The sequence below is a fragment of the Aotus nancymaae genome, unplaced genomic scaffold (assembly GCF_030222135.1).
Source record: "Aotus nancymaae isolate 86718 unplaced genomic scaffold, 86718_ANA_hifiasm-v0.15.2.pri h1tg000049l, whole genome shotgun sequence".
Taxonomy (NCBI): domain Eukaryota; kingdom Metazoa; phylum Chordata; class Mammalia; order Primates; family Aotidae; genus Aotus; species Aotus nancymaae.
Window position 1 is genome coordinate 10,953,030 of NW_026988463.1, and position 12,203 is coordinate 10,965,232.

The 12,203-nt window shown below is 46.5% G+C and overlaps 1 protein-coding gene and 1 pseudogene across 9 annotated transcripts in view; one reads left to right on the forward strand and one right to left on the reverse strand.

Moving 5' to 3' along the window:
* Nucleotides 1–901: 901 nt before the first annotated feature.
* Nucleotides 902–1,837, reverse strand: LOC135269013 (tubulin beta-4B chain-like; annotated as a pseudogene).
* A 6,270-nt stretch (nt 1,838–8,107) lies between these two features.
* Nucleotides 8,108–12,203, forward strand: part of CEP20 (centrosomal protein 20) — a 51,923-nt gene continuing 47,827 nt past the window's right edge. For 8 of the 9 annotated variants that reach the window (XR_010337352.1, XR_010337353.1, XM_021665656.2 and 5 more), the window contains exon 1: nt 8,118–8,188. Coding sequence is in view for 7 of the 9 variants with exons in the window: in XM_021665656.2 (XP_021521331.1) it covers nt 8,161–8,188 (28 nt within the window). In the remaining 2 variants the exon portion in view is untranslated. Of the gene's footprint in view, nt 8,189–12,203 lie in introns of all 9 variants that reach the window. The other variant, XM_021665658.2, reaches the window with a different exon arrangement.

Consider the following 12,203-nt stretch of genomic DNA (forward strand, 5'->3'; position numbering starts at 1 on the left):
TTTTTATGGTGCCAGGAGACTAACAGTGAGGATGGGTCTGGTGTATTGGAACTGCGCCTTGGTCTTCAGAATCAGGTTGACTTTGGCGGGAAACTCAAAGCCAATCCTGAGCTGTTCTGGCATCATCTTATCCCCAGCAACCTCGCTCTCCCCCTGCGACTCCCAGCTTTGCCTCTCCCAACCTTGGCATGTAAAATCCTCCCCCTTCGCTGTGTCCCTGCTGCCTGATCCCAGACACCAATTCTCAGTGGGGCTCAGAGCCCCAGCTTTCTCAGAAGTGAGCTGGGACTGATGTGGTTATGAGTTCATGGTGAGGACAAGGAGACCAAGCCCATGAGGAAAGCATCTTGCCAAATAGCTGCTAAAAGGGAGAACCTCCTCCCTCACGCTGGTTACATGGGAACATTCCCACTCAGAAGATCAGCATAAGATGTTCATTGAAGTTTACTAACCTTAGGGTGTAACAGCTCAGGCCCCGGGATTTCCTATCTCTGTTTCAAAAGATAAGGGATAGCCTCTGTCTCCAAGACTAAAATTCAGATTCTTACAGGATGAAGAGATTATAGGAACGCACACACAGTGAAATCTGAGATCTATATGTGTGATCTGTAGATAATTATTCTTCATGACATACATACACATCTGCAGCCACACACGGAATTATTCAGTAGGGGCACAGGTATTTTATAGAAGACAAAATGTATATCGGGCAAAAAAGATCACATGGAAATAAACCAAAACAATTTTTTTCACTATAAAAATGCTTCAGTAATGGTGTGTGTACAGCAGGGGACGTGGACAGGGAAAACCAAGTGCACACACAGAGGCACAGGCCAGAGGACAGGCTGGGAGTGAATAATGAGTTCACACCACTCCCTGCTTTCCCCGGTGACTGCAGGCTCTAGGCCACCTCCTCCTCGAACTCGCCCTCCTCCTTGGCCATGGTGTCCTGGTACTGATGGTATTTGAACACCAGGTAATTCATGTTGCTCTTGGCCTGGGTAAACTCCATCTCATCCAGGCCCTTGCTCGTGTAGCAGTGCAGGAAGGTCTTGTGTGGAAACATGGCTGTGAACTGCTCCGAGATGCACTAGAACAGCTCCTGGATGGCCCTGCTGTTGCCAATAAAGGTGGTGGACATTTTTAGCTCTTGGGGTGGGATGTCACAGACAGCCATTTTCTCATTGTTGGGGATCCACTCAGCAAAGTAGCCACTGTTCTTGTTTTGGACATTAACCTTGTCCACCTCCTTCATGGACATGCAGCCCCTGAACACGGCAGCCACTGTTAGGTAGCGGCCATGGCAGGGTTGCAGGCTGCCATCATGTTCTTGGAATCCAACATCTGCTGGGTGAGCTTGGGCACTGTCAGGGCCCCAGTATTGCTGGCTGCCCTCCTGGTCAGTGGGGCAAAAATGGGCATGAAGACTTGCAGGCGGGGGAATGGGACCATGTTCACTGCCAGCTTCTGCATGGGAAGTGCAGGCAGGTGGTGACCCCACTCATGGTGGCAGATACCAGGTGGTTCAGGTCACCACAGGTGGGCATAGCAGCTTTAGGGTTCTGAAGCAGATGTCATAGAGAGCCTCGTTATTGATGCAGTAGGTCCCATCTATGTTTCCTATGAGCTGGTGGATGGAGAGGGTGGCATTGTAGGGCTCCACCACCGTGTCTGACACCTTGGGTGAGGGCACCACACTGAATGTGTTCATTACCCTGTCTGGGTACTCCTCCCGGATCTTGTTGATGAGGAGGAAACCCATCCCAGACCCAGTCCCCCCACCCAGGGGGGCCCGACCACTTTGCTGTTTTATTTTGTGTTTTTTACTATACTTCTGGATTTAATATGCTGTTTCTTAATTTTATGTTCAGATACCTTTGTGTTAGCTACTACATACCTAACAAATGTTTTCTTTTATTTATGTTTAGATTCATAGAGGGCTGGGTGAAGTGGCTCACATCTATAATCTCAACATTTTGGGAGGCTGAGGTGGGTGGATCACTAGGTCAGGAGTTCGAGACCAGCCTGACCAACATCATGCAACCGCACCTCTATTAAAAATACAAAAATTAGCTGGGTATGGTGGCATGCACTTGTAATCCCAGCTACTCAGGAGGCTGAGACAGGAGAATCGCTTGAACTGGGGAGGCAGAGGTTGTAGTGAGCTGAGATCATGCCACTGCACTCCAGCCTGGATGACAGAGAGACACTCTGTCTCAAAAATAAATTAATTAATTAAATAAATTAATAGAGATGGGGTCTCACTATGTTGCTCAGGCTGGTCTCAAACTCCTGGGCTCAAGTGATTTTTCTCATCTTGGCCACTGAAAATGCAGAGATTACAGCATGAGCCACTGCACCCAGCCCAAATATTTTCTTTTTTTTTCTTTTCTTTTTTTCTGGAAACAGAGTCTTGCTCTTGTCACCCAGGCTGGACTGCAGTAGTGGGATCTCAGCTCACTGCCACCTGCATCTCCTGGGGTCAAGCATTTCTCCTGCCTCAGCCTCCTGAGTAACTGGGATTACAGGCATGTGCCACCACACCCAGCTCATTTTTGTATTTTTAGTAGAGATGGGGTTTCACCATGTTGGTTAGGCTGGTCTCAAACACCTGACCTTGTGATCCACCCACCTCGGCCTCCCAAAGTGCTGGGATTACAGGCTTGAGCCACCGCGCCCGGCCCTACTATTCTTTTTTTTAAAGACATGGGTTCTTGGAGTTGGGTGAGGTGACTCATGCCTGTAATCCCAGCACTTTGGGAGGCCGAGGCAGTCAGATCACCTTGGGCCAGGAGTTCGAGATAAGCTGGCCAACGTGGCAAGACCCCGTCTCTACTAAAAATGCAGACATTAGCCGGATGTGGTGGTGCACACCTGGAATCCCAGCTACTCAGGAGGCTGAGGCAGGAGAATCACTTGAACCTGGGAGGAAGAGGTTGCAGTGAGCCAAGATTGTGCCACTGCACTTCCACCTGAGTGAAACAGTGAGATTCTGTCTTTAAAAAAAAAAAAAAGACATGGGTTCTTAATTTGTTGGTTAGGCTGGTCTCAAACTCCTGGCTTCAAGTGATCCTCTCGCCTCAGCTTCTTGAAGTGCTGGGATTACAGGCATGAGCCGATGTGCCTGGCCATTAGTACATGTTTTTTGTTTGTTTCTTTGTGTCTTTGTCTGTGAGACAGAGCCTTTCTCTATCACCCAGGTTGGAGTGCCTGGCACATTCTCAGCTCACTGAAACCTCTGCCTCTCGGGTCCAAGTGATTCTCATGCCACAGCTTCTCTAGTAGCTGGGATTACAGGTGTGTGCCACCACACCCAACTAAATTTTTGTACTTTTAGTAGAGAGGGGGTTTCGCTATGTTGACAAAGCTAGTCTTGAACTCCTGGCCTCAAGGAATCTGCCTGCCTCGGCCTCCCAAAGTGCTGGGATGACAGGCGTGAGCCACCACACCCGGCCAGTACATGTTTTTAAATACAATTTTTCTTGATACAATTGCATGTATCTATCTTATAGTGTTGTTAGTGAATACTTAATGTAAAGCTTTTAGAGCAGTCCTTGCCATACAGAGAGTAGCAATGAATGTTAGTTGCTGTATGATTACCTCTGCCAGTCAGTTCAATCACATTATTATTTGCCTGTCTCTCTGAGGTCCTCATCAATACATTCAGGAGTTGTCTGGGGATAAGATTTCTCAAACTGTGTTTTTTTTCTGCTCGCACAGCAACACACCAATAATCAACACAGAAGACTTCTGTGGGCCCCCAAAAATATGGGGGGAATTCCCCCCACCAGCAAACATACAATCAGTTTTTGTTTTTTATTTTTTGAGATGGAGCCTCACTCTGTCACGCAGATTATGATCTCTGCTCACTGCAACCGCAGCCTCCCAGGTTCAAGCGATTCTTCTGCCTCAGCCTCCTGAGTCGCTGGGATTACAGGTGCATGCCACCATGCCCGGCTATTTTCTTGTATTTCTAGTGGAGACAGGGTTTCACCATGTGCCAGGCTGGTCTCGAACTCCTGACCTCAAGTGATCCTCCCACCTCTGCCTCCCAAAATGCTGGGATTGCAGGCTAAGCCATCTTACCTGGCCAGCAAGCAATCAGATCTGCAGTGGACACCAGCTGGGTGTCCTTTAATTTAACTGTCATCTACCTGGAAATAATGTCAGATCCATAGGGCGAGGACTCAGTCCCCAAGACTGCCCTTCTTCAGACACCAGTCAGAAGTCTGGGTCTCTGAAACTTCTGATGGACCGCCTTCAAATTGGGGCTCTCATGACCCCCACTTCGGGTTCCATTAATTTGCTGGAGCAGCTCACAGAACTCAGGGAAACGCTTACTTTCGTTTATACAGATGAGGAGACACATGGGGTAAGGTATAGGGAGAGGGTCCCGGAGCTTCCATGCCTTCACTGAATGCACCACCCTTCAAGAACCTCCATGTGTTCTGTTATCCAGAAGTTCTCCCAACCCAGTTCTCTTGGGTTTTTATGGGACATTGTATTACATAGGTGTGATTGACCATCATGTAGAAATGTGATTGGACAGGCTGGGGGCAGTGGCTCACACTCATAATCCCAGCACTTTGGGAGACTGAGGCCAGTGGATCACCTGAGATCAGGCGTTTGAGATCAGCCTGGCCAAAATGGCAAAACTCCATCTCTACTAAAAATACAAAAATTGGGCCAGACATGGTGGCTCACGTCCGTGCAGTAATCCCAGCACTTTGGGAAGCTGAGGCGGCTGGATCAAGAGATCAGGAGATCGAGACTATCCTGGCTAACACAGTGAAACTCTGGCTCTACTAAAAATACAAAAAATTAGCCGGGCGTAGTGGCACTCGCCTACAGTCGCAGCTACTATTTGGGAGGCTGAGGCAGGAGAATCGCTTGAACTTGGGAGGCGGAGGCTGCAGTGAGCTGAGATCGAGACACTACTCCAGCCTGGGCGACAGAGCGAGACTCTATCTCTAAACCAAACCAAACCAAACAGAAAACAAAGAAAAAATTAGCAAGGCCTGGAGGTGCGCACCTGTAATCCCAGCTACTTGGGAGGCTGAAACAGGAGAAATGCTTGAACCCAGGAGGCGGAGTTAGCAGTGAGCAGAGATCACACCACTGCATTCCATCTGGGCAGAGCGAGACTCCATCTCAATCTCAAGAAAAAAAAAGAAATAAATGCAATTGGACAGAAATTGCATGATCTAAACCCAGCAAAATCTGTCTGCTCAGATTTTTCTTGGCCTCTCTGTGCAGCGTTTCTTTTGTGAGGGTAGGGGGCAGAACCCTCTCTTGAATGAGGGTCTTTTGAGCCACAATCAGATTAGAGTCCTGCTTGGGGCAGGTGAGAGGTGGACAGCAGAAGATCAGAAGGGGATTCTGTTTCCTGAGGCCAAAAATGCCTCAACATTATAATGAGGACAATGGCAGTTACATGCCAGGAATCCTGCAGACAAAAACCAATATCTATATCATAACACCACAGGAGTGCTTTTTTTCTGAGAGGCTTAAAAATTCCACCTATGGAATTTAGTTAATCCCCGTGAAATGCTGGCCAGGAATTCAGTCACTGTGGTTTTACAGAGCAGAGAGGCAAGATAAGACCTTTTCTTTTATTATTTTTTTCTTCAGGCATTTGGTTTTAAGATAGGACATTTTCAAGGTTACAAAACAGATATGCGGCCCACCATAAAAAATTAATCGTCACAAATTAATCTAGTTTGGAACAGGAAGAGATTCCTCTAGGTTACAATCACTTTCAAGCTTTTTTGATGGCTGATCACTTTAAGAAATGCATCAGGTACCAGCATACACATGTGTACCTGAAATGAAAGTTCCAGAAAACCATACTCCTATGTTTTCTATTTGTTACATTCCATTTCATTGAAAATGTACTCATGGGCATCTACTAATAAACAGATTTCAAAACCTACTATTCGGTTAACCAGGAGTTTAAAGAGCATTATTCTAGAATCTAGGTCCAGATGCTCTGCTCCCCTCCACCCCTTTTTTTTAAGTCTCAAAAAAAAAAGAAAGAAAGAAAGAAGAAAGAAAAGAGAAGAAAAGAAAAGAAAAGCACCTCCTCTTGCCATCAGGCTGGAATGCAATGGCATGGTCATGGCACATTGTAGCCACGACCTGCTGGGCTCAAGCGATCCTCTTGCCTCAGCCTCCCGAGTAGCTGGGACTACAGGCACACATGCCAAGCTAATTTTTTATTTTGTTTGCTCATTTTTAACAGGTTCTCCCTATGCTGCCCAGGCTGTTTCCCCTCCCTTTAAAAAAGATATTTGACAATTATTGATTGTATATTTCAAAATAACTAGGATACTTGTAATGTTCCCAACACAAAGAATGTTTAGGGTGATGTTTATCCCAATTGCCTTGACTTGATAATTGCACATTGTATATGTGTATCAAAATATCACATCTCTCCCCAAAATATGTATAATTGTAATATGTCAATTTTTTTTGCTTTTTTTTTTTTTTCTTTTTTTTGAGACAGGGACTCACTGTCGCCCAGAGTCAAGTACAATTAGCCCTCCCAGGCTCAAGCAATCCTCCTGAGTAGCTGGGACCTGGGCTCAAACGATCCTCCCGAGTAGCTGGGACCACAGGCATGCACCATCCTACCTGGCTAATTTTTTTTTGTATTCATTTTGGAGCGATGGGTCTCATGTTGCCCGGGTTGGTCTAGAACTCCTGACTCAAGCAATCCTCCCTCTTTGGCCTCCTGAGTAACTGGGACTACATGGTAATGCCCAACTAATTTTTTGTGTTTATTTTGAAGAGATGGGGTCTTGCATTGCCCAAGCTGATCTCAAACTCCTGAGCTCAAACAATCCTCCCTCCTCGGCCTCGCAAAGTGCTGGGATTACAGGGATGAGCCCTGCACCCGGCCAATATATCAATTTTTAAAAGGAATAGGCATGGAACCAAAAGTATGATGGAGGTTCCTGGGAAAGAGGTTTCCTTGCTTTTAGGTGTCCTTTTTTTTTTTTTTAAAGACAGAGTCTTGCTCTGTCACACAGGCTGGAGTGCAATGGGGCGATCTCAACTAACTGCAACCTCTGCCTCTCAAGTTCAAGCTATTCTCGTGCTTCAGCCTCCCGAGTAGCTGGGATTACGGGCACCTGCTACCACGCCCTGCTAATTTATTATTATTATTATTATTATTATTTTTAGTAGAGACGGGGTTTCACCAACCTGGCCAGGCTGGTCTTGACCTCCTTACCTCAGCCTGCCACCTGGGCATCCCAAAGTGCTGGGATTCTAGGTGTGAGCCACCGTGCCCTGCCGCTCTTAGGTGTACTTCTAATTGATGCTTCTTATTTAGCCAAGTGTTTGGATCTCCCTGGCTATACAACTGGAATCATGCAACCTCACACTCAGTTTAGTGTACATTATTCCCGTGTTCCTTTTTCTTTATTTCCATGGGATGTTAGAGCTTCTTCCTTCATCAGTTAGTTCCACAAAAAGCTCCTGGACTCATGTGCACTGTGTAACTGCGAGTGGAAGAGAACAGATCCGTGATCTTGGTTAAGTCTCTTCAGCTATGGAGGACTCAGTTTCCTTCTCTGTAAAAAGGACCTGATCGTAAGGAAATAATGCGCCAAGGCGTCATAGTAAGTGCTTAATACTGTGGTTCTCCAGATGTGATCCCCAGATCCGCAGCGCCAGTACCACCTGGGAACTCTATAGAAATGCAAATTCTAGGGGGGTGGGGGGACCCAGCAAGCAATCTGTTTAAACAAGTCTTCCAGGTGATGCGGATTCATGCTCAAGTTTGAGAACCGCAGGTTTAACAGATGGTAACTATTAGCAGTTAGTACTTGAGGCTGCAGAGACAATACAAAGCTCAGCTGGCTAAACTTAAGCACTAAGGTACCAGCAGCACCCACAGCTAAAGACTCGCAACTGCCTCACTCTCGGACTTCTCTCCTTTTTCACGCAGCAGGGCACTCCGAGAGCGCTCGCTGATTGGTGGAGTCTCTGGTCGACATTTACCACCCACCCAACCGCGGAGAGCGTAAACTGAGAGAGGCGGAACTAGGCGGGGCCATAGCTGTGCACCTATTGGCTACAGACCACTCTGCGGAGTGAGTGGGGCGGAGCTGCGCGTGCGCGGGACCGAGGTGCGCCCCTGGCGGCCGTTGAAAAATGGCGACTGTCGCGGAGTTGAAGGCTGGTGAGTGCCAGCTAGGAGGCCTCCGCCTGGGAAGCGTCGAGCCTTCATTTTGTGGAAAGGATGGGACGGGAGGGGAGCGCGCGGAACACAAGGGTTGCCTTTTTCAGGGGTCATTCTTCGTTGTGAGGGCCTTTGGGGAGCGGCCGGCTGCTGTCTTGGTGCCTGCTCCGGAAGTTCTCAGGGGGAAGAGGTTGTCCGCTGGCGAGTGTTAAGCCAGTTTGGAGGCAAAGGAGGAGTCGCATAATCTGTAGGCGTCTAAGAAGCATACAGGGCTGCATCTGGGGCCCCTGGCGCATCTTCTTGTAACCTGCCGGGGGCTGGAGGGCTTGAACCAGGCTTGGCACTCAGGGCTAATGACTACAATTCCCACAACCCCTGTTGGGTTAGGCACTGCCCTAAACAATTTGCTTTTGTAAGGATTTCGTTGGATCCTTACAACAACCTGTGAAGTAGCCCTCCCCTCCCCGCCTTTTCTTTTTTCTTTCTTTCTTTTCTTTTCTTTTCTTTTCTTTTTTTTTCTAAGAGAGAGTCTCTTTCTGCCACCCAGGTTGGAGTGCAGTGGCGCGATCACAGCTCACTGCAGCCTCGAACTCCATGACTCCAGCGATCCTGCCATTTCAGCTTCCGTAGCAGGTGGGAATACAGGCGCTCCTCACCTTGCCCGGCTAATTTTTCTGTTTTTTGTAGACACGGGGTCTTGCTGTGTTGCCCAGGCTGGTCTTGAACTCCTGGTCTCAAGCGATCGTTCCGCCTTGGACCCCTCAAAGTGCTGGGATTACAGGCGTGAGCATCTGGCCCCTTTTTCATCAGGAGAAACTAGAGGCAAAAAGTTTGCTGGCCTGGCCATTCTCCTGTCATTTCAGGAAAAGATACTCTAAGCTATTTAAGTGCGATTCACGAATGACATATGTACACTTTACTTTGTAGCAAATGTCCAGACAAGAAATAGTAATAATAGTTATCGTTGAGCCTCATGTGTCAGGCACTATTCAGCCCTTGTGTTACCTAATTGTTTCCATGTAACAACCCGATGCCCATTTCATAGATTGGGAAACTGACGTGCTGAGAGGTGAAATAGCCCAAGTGATTTTGCTAGAAAGAGGCAGAGCATGGGAACCCAGTTGTGATGCACCGGTGTGTCCGGTCTTAAACATTGAGCAATACTGCTGTCCAGTAAATAAAAACAGTTCCAGTTTGCAGGGAAGTCAGGGTTTAAACCAGCAATTCTTAGAGATTTTAGAGAGGAGGCAAGTATAAAAGTGTGTGTTTGGGGCCCAGGGCTGGTGAACAATTATAAAATAGGCATGCCTCTGGCCACAAGAACAATCTGTAGACCCTGTTCCCAGGGAAATACACATCACATGTAATATTGCATACAATTTCAGAGGTTTTAAAGGTACACTTGGAATAGGCCAAGCACAGTGGCTCATGCCTGTAATCCTAACACTTCGGGAGGATCGCTTGAGCCCAGGAGTTTAGGACCAGCCTACCTAATATAGTGAGATCCCATCTTTACCCCCCACCCCCGCCAAAAAAAAAAGAGCTGGGCATAGTGGCCTGTGCCTGTAGTCCCAGCTACTCTAGAGGCTGAGACGGGAGATGGCTTGAGCCCTGGAGGTAGAGGTGACAGTGAGGTACACTGATGCCACTGCACTCCAGTCTGGGCAACAAAATGAGACCTTGTGTCAGTAAATAAAAATTAAAATTAAAAAAAAAAAGATACTCTTGAAATATAAGCAAGGTTAAGACCTTTCTGAAGAGGTTTTGATGGCCCGGCTATCTAAGCATAAATAATAGAGGGAAAGGTGAAATGATAGGGACCTCCAGAAGAAACCCAGTGAAAACTTGTTTGCCAGCCAGTTGTCTTACATTTTATGGGCTTTTACCCTTTTTTTTTTTTTTTTGTTTGAGATGGAGTCTTGCTGTGTCACCAGGCTGGAATACAGTGGCACAATCTCGGCTCACTACAATCTCCGCCTGCCGAGTTCAAGAGATTCTCCGGCCTCAGCCTCCCAAGTAGCTGAGATTACAGGCCTCCACCACCACACCCAGCTAATTTTTGTATTTTTAGTAGAGACGGGGTTTCACCATGTTGGCCAGGATGGTCTTCATCTCCTGACCTCATGATCTGCCCACCTTGGCCTCCCAAAGTGCTGGGATTACAGACATGAGCCACTGTGCCCATTTTTCCTCTTTATTTGGTTCTGTTTCTGAGAGGTAGAGCTAATTATGTTGTAGAAGGCAACTGAGGCATGGGTTGGTAATCTACCACTGAGGTGCTGATGAGGCATGCTAGGTTTCCTCACTCTGCTGTCATTAATTCTCTTTTCTCTGGCCAGTTCAAGGCTGTACTCTGTGTAATACAGAGTAATTGGGACAGGATCCTTGCCAATGACAAAAATCTCTCCATCTAATTTCCAAAGATGGAATTAGAGAATAGGGGTTCAGTTATGATCTTAAGAGTACAATAAGGCTGTACCTTCCTTTTATGGGCCTGTTACAAAGAATGATCGGGTGATAACTGTACTTAACCTGTCTCCAAGAAGGTTGAAGGGATGCTTTAAAAATGAGGGTAAAGAAAGGTCAAAAGTCAGTAAAGATTGTATCTCTTTAGTCTTATGATCCAGGATTATTGTTGATGTTATTTATTGAAGCTTAAAAATATCTTATGTCCATACTGACTTGAATAAGCTCCTGGGCTGTCTTTATGGATTTTTGTTACTGTGGTGTACTTATCTGGTGCCTTTGACGGGGGGCAGAACAGTATTAAACTACAGTGATTTCCCAGTGGTGTCCAGCACTGTATTATAATGCTGCTAGGTGACACCTGCTGAGCTCTCGCTGTGTTCTAGGCTCTGTGGAAGAGTTGTATTGATTGTCTGAATTTGTCGTTTAGCCAGTAGGAACTGTTGGAAAATAGAAAGTTCCAGACCATTACACAGGATGGTGCCAATTCAGTCCTAAGGTCCCCATTATCTATACTAAGTATGTACAGCCAAATCCCATGATCAGAACTGCTTTGTCATGGTGACTCTGGCCACTCAATAAGTTAAGTTACATTCTGTGTATACATCCCTGACTCATTAAGATGGCATTGATATAGTCACATCTTAGACTTCCATTCAGGCCTAAAATTTCAGAATCCTGCTGTTGTGAGGAAATAACTCATAGTTGTCTTTAAAACAACAATGAAAAACCCAAAACACCTTTTCACTCCCTAAAGGTTTTTATACAGTAACCCAACAGACTCCTTTTATGGAATGTAGTTGCCTGCTTGCTTGCGCGCGCGCGCTCTCTCTCTCTCTCTCTCTCTCTCTCTCTCTCTCTCTGGCTTTCTCTCTCTCTCTCTGTGTCTCTCTTTCTTTTTTTTTGTTTTTTGAGACAGAGTTTTACTCTTGTTACTCAGTCTGGAGTGCAGTGATGCAATCTCAGCTAACTGCAACCTCTACCTCACGGGTTCAAGCAATTCTCCTGCCTCAGCCTCCTGAATAGCTGGGACTACAGGCATGCACCACCACACCCGTCTAATTTTGTATTTTTTTAGTAGAGACAGGGTTTTTCCGTGTTGGTCAGGCTGATCTCGAACTCCCAACCTCAGGTAATCCACCCGCCTTCGCCTCCCAAAGTGCTGGGATTACAGGTGTGAGCCACCTCACCCAGTCTAGTTGTTTTCTTTAATCATCTTTCTAGACCAGGGGTTGCTAGTGACAAGCAGACAGCTGCAGTGGGAAACACTCTTGAAAACACATGAGAGTCTGGGGATTCAGTTCAGTCCCAGTAAGCAACTATAATCCTATTCCCTGCCTTTTCCCCTCACTAAAGAATATGTATTAGACTACAGCCCCTGACAGTGCTGATGATGTAAAAATGAACTTGAATTTGCTCAAGTATATTAAGACTAACTCACTGCAACATGGGAACTGTATTTTTTAGTATGAACATGGCTCATGATAGTTAGTGTAATAGTTTAATAATTTGTCACATAGTTTTGATTGAGTGCTGCTATTGTACCATT